Source organism: Notechis scutatus, chromosome 8 (assembly GCF_049901735.1).
Source record: "Notechis scutatus isolate UNSWTSFEM ecotype Mainland chromosome 8, rNotScu1.2, whole genome shotgun sequence".
Taxonomy (NCBI): domain Eukaryota; kingdom Metazoa; phylum Chordata; class Lepidosauria; order Squamata; family Elapidae; genus Notechis; species Notechis scutatus.
Window position 1 is genome coordinate 9,257,359 of NC_142016.1, and position 6,532 is coordinate 9,263,890.

The 6,532-nt window shown below is 41.6% G+C and overlaps 1 protein-coding gene across 1 annotated transcript; it reads right to left on the bottom strand.

The window, feature by feature from the left end:
- Positions 1-149: 149 nt before the first annotated feature.
- Positions 150-1,370, bottom strand: CNR2 (cannabinoid receptor 2). The gene has a single exon (XM_087970580.1). It carries the CDS (start codon positions 1,304-1,306, stop codon positions 296-298), a length of 1,011 nt encoding a protein of 336 aa, XP_087826706.1. The 5' UTR covers positions 1,307-1,370; the 3' UTR covers positions 150-295.
- Positions 1,371-6,532: the final 5,162 nt, after the last annotated feature.

The following is a 6,532-nucleotide window of genomic DNA, read 5'->3' on the forward strand; positions in this document are numbered from 1 at the left end:
CCTTTGTTCCCTCCTTAAACCCCTCTCCCCAGAGGAATCCTAGCCCTCATAAAGTGTGGGCATGCAAGTCTCATATCCTTCAGTAGAAGGAAGGGTATCCCTTTCGACTTTAGAGAACAAGGACTGTGAACCCTTCTGGATATCGCTGATCTGGAATTCCCAAAGTCAATAGTGAAGAATGCTGGGAATTATAGTTCAAGGAGATGACATTGCTATGTAGTTGCTTCCAAATGGAGGAACATTCCCATGTTGATGCATAGGAGCATGTGGGTTCATTTCCAACTAGGATGTACTTTTAAGAGCTTTCTGCTTCCTGGTTGCTCTCCGAATTGCCCAACACCTTCCCCAAACAAGAGCAGATTCTCCTCAGGGAAGAGCTTAGCTCCTTGCTTCGTAGGGCATAGATAGCTGGGTTCACCATTGAGTTCGCCAGACAGAGGGTGATGCAAAAGGCAAATGCTACCCTGATAGAGTTGTCCATCATGGAAAAGAGGCTGTAGGCCATGAGTAGCAAGCCTGGTAGCCAACATATCACCAGGACCATCAGGACAATCGATAGCGTCTTGGCCAGCTTGATGTCAATTCTCCTCTTTGGGTTTTGTTGGCTTTCTTCCAGGTGGTGCTTCTTCATGTTCGTGGTGTGTTGGTGAGCCTTCCAAAGGACGTGCATGTATGCATAGATGATGGAAGCCAGGAGGACCATCACCAAGATGATCCAGCTTGAGAGATAGCTGTTAGCAACAAAAGGGAACAGCTGGGAGCAGGTAGACTGGGTACTACAACAGTTCCATCCCAGAAGAGGCAAGGAGGATAGGAAAAGGGCAGTAGCCCACAGCACTAACAGAGCCACCACGGCTCTTCTTCTGGTGACTAACTGCTTGTAGTGGCTGGGCCGGAGGATACATATGTACCTGTCAAATGCCATCAGGAACAGGCTGCCAAGGGAAGCTGTGAAGGAGGTGTTGACTCCAGTAAGCTTTAGCAAGTATATTTCCTTGGAAGCACCTGTCCTGTTAAGAACATGGAAGCTAAGAAAGCTGCTCACAAAAGTAACAGTTGCCAGTGTGTCTGCTAAGGCCAAGCTGCTAAGAAGGATGTAAGAAGGTTTCTTCCGAAGCTTTGAAGAAGAAAAGATGAGGAACAGTACCAAGGAGTTCTCTATGATGCAAAGCCCACCAATGCTGAAACACAGAACAGCAATAAAGGGTTTTTCTGATTGGTTGAGGACCATGAAGCATTTCAGGTATAGCATGGTGGAATTGCATTGAAGGTTAGTAAATATTTCGGTCGGGTTGCATTCTTCCATCCTGGTAAACTTTGAGATTGCAAAGGTCTTTTTCGGAAAAGGGTTTTCTTCCTTGACAAGTTTTGCAACTGCAAAAGATGACAGCAAGGAAAATTAAATGGATCGTAGCAAATGTAACATTTTCTGCACAGCCTTGATTTATCCCAGTGTTTTTTAAACTTGGCAATTTTAAGATGTGTGGACTTCAACTCTCAGAATTCCCTAGCCAGCATGCAAGTTGGGGGATTCTGGGAGTTGACGTTGGCAAAACTTAAAGTTGCTGGATTTGAAAAAACAATGATTATTCCATGCCCCACCTTATATTATATTATTACCCCATAAACATGCTCTTATGGAGAAAATCTGGTTTGAGTTTCAAAACAGGATCAGATAATCTCTTGTTGGCAGATGAGGTGTTTTGCCCCCATCAACAACCCAGCTAGGCTGAAAGGGACTGGTTCCAAGTCACCCATCCAGCTTTCATGCCTAAGGGAGGATCAGAAGTCAAAATTTCCTAGTCCTGGAGACAACCGCCACATCAAATTGGCACATGGTGTGTGTATGTGTATTGATTGATGAATGTATGTTTTGTGCCATGAATAGGGAACCTATGGCCTCTCACCCTATTTCTGCAGTTCCCAAAGTCATCAAGATTACTCTGATGAAATCAAACACTGTCAACATAGGCTTTAAACATTTTTGCAGGGTTGACCATAGAGAAAATTCTCAATGAGTTTTCTGACTGAGGAAGTTGGTTCCTTTTAACTTCCTGTTTTCCCAAGCATAAACACTAACCAAAACATCCTCTAAGTCTTCTTTGAGGGTATTTATCAAAGAATTTAAGTAAGATAAAATAATTGGTAGGTTTATTTCAACTCTTGCTCTGAACAGTGTACAATTCTCCTTTTCATACTCACTTTCCACTTAGTTGCCTGTGTCCTTCAAAAAAAAAACCCAGATGCCCAATTTTTTTTTTCAGGCCAGGTGAAAAACAGTTCCTAATGTCAAATGCATGGAATATTGGTTTGTACTTCTACATTTACTTGTTCATTGGCAGCCCTTGACTTCCCAAGCTGAGATAAATATGTCCCTCTCAAAAGTTCAAGTTCAGAAAAAGCAGAGCTATGATTTCCAGATGCTGGTTAGTAAACAAATAATAGGCAAATCATCTACTGTTTTTCCACATGGATATGTTGGATTAAAACCCTAATAAATTTGCCCGTACTCCTATCGTAATTATACAAGTTGGAGCCTCAGACAAATAACAAGAGATCACTCTTCCTCTGAAAGGTTTTTTCCCAAATTGGTGTAGCCGTCCACAAAGAATACCAGGAGCAAAAAATCTTGATCATCGTACTTCATTCCATCTATTTAATCTCTGATAGATTGTCTTGCTTAGGCTAGAAAGCCACAGTGTATAACTATGGGCTACTGTGGAAATGAACAGCTCCAGACCCAATTCTCCATTCACAGCAAAATTACAACCAGGTTTCTTTTTCCAAGGAATTGATTTACACTCTATCTTTCTGTTCTGGGAAGCACTCATTGTGGCAAACTTTTTATAAATAAAAACAGTATCTGCCAAGGAAAGAAGGTATTCAGATTAACCTGCACTTAAATCTCCTAACAATGAAGTGTCAAAGGAGAAGCCTTTCCACACATTTTCTACATGCTGAAGGAATAGAAGGTAGATGCATCTCCCAAAGGAGGACATTATTTATGACATTCTAACATTGCACATTTTCCTCCAAAGAATGATAGGGCAGTGAGGATAGCAGAAAGCAGTGGGCATCAGTACCAGCGAGAAAAGGAATAATCTTCATTCCAAGGGAAAAAAGAATGTCAACAATGTCTTGGTATCTTCAGTGGCAACTTGCCATGCAGTATTCTCATATTTAGAAGGGGTCAACTTAGCAGAATCTCAGTATGCACCCCTGACCAAGCATTTTAAAGGTTTGAGTTCACATGTTTCCTGCACCACAATCTTGTTTTTTAATCATCTCAGAATTCATCATTTAGAATATTCTGGTTGAATATTAGGATATTTCTAACAATATAAGAGCCATATAACGGTGGAATTCAGGTGGTTGAATTCAGTAGCTTCTTCCACTCTATGATATTATGCATTAAGATAAAAAAATAAAGATAGGATATCAACAGGAGTGCCTGCAGGGGAGCCTCAAGTAAGGTCCTTAGAACAGAGCCCCAAACCCCAACATTTCTGAAGAGTAGTGGCTGGAACAATGTTTTTCCAACTGTTTTCTGACCATGTCCTAATTATAATATTACATGCTTCTTTGCTGGACTGGAGAATTTTATTTCAACCATATTTCTTAGTATATAAATAGAACTAATCTTATGGTGGCATCTTCTTCCTGACTTACTCCAGTTTGCAGTTAATAGAATAAAAGAGTTGAAAGGACTTGGTAAGTCTTCTGTTCCAACACCCTGCTCGGGAAGAAGACTGACCCTAAACCATTTTTGACAAATGGTTGTCCTGTCCCTTCTTAAAAGCCTCCAATGTTGGAGCACCCACAACTTCTGAAGGCAAGTTGTTCCACTGGTTGATTGTTCTTGCTGTCAGGAAGTTTCTTCTTAGTTCTAGGTTGCTTTTCTCTTTGTTCAATTTCCATCTATTGTTTTTTGTCTGTGCTTTGGAAAATAAGTTGACCGCCTCTTCTTTATAGGAGTCCTTCAAATATTGGAAGACCGCTATTATGTCCCTTCTAGTTCTTCTATTCACTGGACTAGACATAAACCTCATTCCTGCAAACGTTCTTCATATGTTTTAGCCTTCAGCCCCCCCATTTCTCTTTGTTTCTCTTTTCTGCCCTCTTTCCAGAGGTTCAGCTTGTTTTTTTATAATATAGTGACCAAAACTGGATGCAACATTCCATCCAGTATGCCTTGGTATGGTCTTACCAAGGCATTACAAAGTAGTAGTATCACTTCTTGTGATATGTCACTTCTCCTGATACTACCACTTTAGAAAACTAGTTTAGTTCCCACTCAGACAATCTTACCTTCTTTTTGGATGCCCTTCTGGAGGGACTTATCCATATCATCTAAGCCCAGACCTGAGCAAGAAGTTCAAAACAGGTAAGTGATTTGCCAAGATCCCTGAAATGAGGCAGAGTTGCATTTCTCCTGCTGGAAACAGCACATTTCTTGTGTAGAAAAGCCAAGTTAACTAGAAACATTTTGAAAGCTGTTGCAATGCAGAATGTTGCAGCTTCCTATAAGCACCGGCAGTTGCTACATATAGTCATTACTTGTGATTTTCATGATTTTTTTTATCTGCATTCTCATTTCCCCCCCAATGTACACAGTTTGTATTGTAGGATCCAAAATACTTTTTCCTTCTTATATTTAACTCTAGAAGACTGACCCAGGATTGGATGTTTCTAAGTGTAAAAAAATAATAATTAGGCTTAGGACCTACCTGTGCAAGCTTCCAATGGTTTTTTTTTGGGGGGGGGTGTTGTTTGAGGGCTTTCTGCAGGGTCCTCACCTGTGCTGAGAGAGTGGTGGGAAAGCTTTCTTAAAGTCCAACCAGCTAGAGAGCTGTGAGGTAGTAGAAAGAATTACCGGTAGTATTTGCAGAACTGAAACCACAAAGCAGGGTCCGGTAGAAGAAGTGAAGCACAGAAGCAAAAGAAGAGTCATTATGAGTGGGAGGGCAAAAAGATGGAGTGATAGGACAATGCAAGAGATATCTCCAGTGTAAGTTGCCATTGGACGTTTCCAAGGGTAGGATCTGGTTTGTGATTGGGTTGCACATCCTCCAGGGCTAGACAGACTTTGTGGCAGGCGGTGGCATCTACAAGAAGGCAAGCAGAAGGAAGTGACTAGAGATAATAGAAGGTTCTCAGAAGGCTGTTCAACAAAGGTAGCTGGAGATGTTGGTTTAACATCTGGAAAATGGATTGTTGGTGTGAGGGCTAAAATGGGCCAGGTCAGAAGCAAAGGCCTTGTGTTATTGTTACCACAACAATATACAAATGCCAATTCCTTCTCCAGGTTAAAAACAAGTGGTTCTCAGTGCTACAATGCATGGGTGAGAGCAGGAATTTTGAAGCTTCCATCAGCTATGCATATGTATTGCTTGAGTCTTACTGTTGATAGCAGCTGGCTTTCTTCATTCTTAATATATATCTATTCTAATATCTGCAATAAAACTACATTATCAAGAAGCTAGGAGAAGCTTGGTAACAGTTTTTGGGGCTGGCAGATTTTATTAAAAAGCCTTTCATGAGCTTAGTAATGTTTCTTAATCTGAAAAGGTTAACTCCTTAAGATTCCTGGTTATCATAAACTAACTGTAATTCTCCTTGTACAATATCTAATCAGGAGTGTCCTTGAAAGCTTTCGAACCACCAGAGTCAGGTATCAACAGATAAAATTTGTGAGATGGAATTTTTTAGGCTTGTGTAACATTCAGAGACTTGAGGTTTACAACATACTTGCACAATTTGTTGGTTCCTTATTTCCCTCTTCTACTGGTAAGAAAAAGGCATTTCCCTTGCGAATTGTGAATCTTGTTCACAATTGCCCATGCCTTAGTCATCTCCTGTTTGGATGATGTCAGTGTGCTCTATGTGGGGCTGCCCTTGAAGACCATCCAGAAGCTACAACTGGCTGAGAATGCAGCAGCAGTAGCACACACAATTTTGGATGCCCTGCAATTCAGCCGAGTAACACCAGAGCTGCTCTGGCTTCCAGTAGTTTTCTGGGTGCAAGTCAAGGTGCTGGTTATGACCTTTGAAGCCCCATGTGGCACAAAGCCAGGCTATCTGCAGAACTGATTCTCCCGGAGTATATCTGTCTATCCTAATACTAGATTATTAGGGTGGGTGCACTCCCTTAAATGTTGCCATCTGTTGGGACCTTGGAGGCTGCCTTCTTTATGGTCCCCCTCACTCCTTTGGAACAGCCTCCCACCAGAGATAGACGGACTCTTATCCAGGGGTGGGATTCTACCAGTTCGCACCTATTCGCTAAAACCGGTTGTTAACATTCTAAGCAGTTCGGAGAACCGGTTGTTAGAAGAAATTACTGGCCTAATCCTGTAAGGAAGGCAGGAAGGAAACATTCTGGTGTTGCTTACAGAAACTGCCTCTCCATTAACCCTTGTTACATTCTTGGCAGGACTGAACTTCCTGTCTCAGGAACTTCTCTGGAGTTTTTTTCCCCTCCTTTGCTGGTACTTTGCTTGTGTGGAGTGTCCATTCAAAGTTACAATGGCCC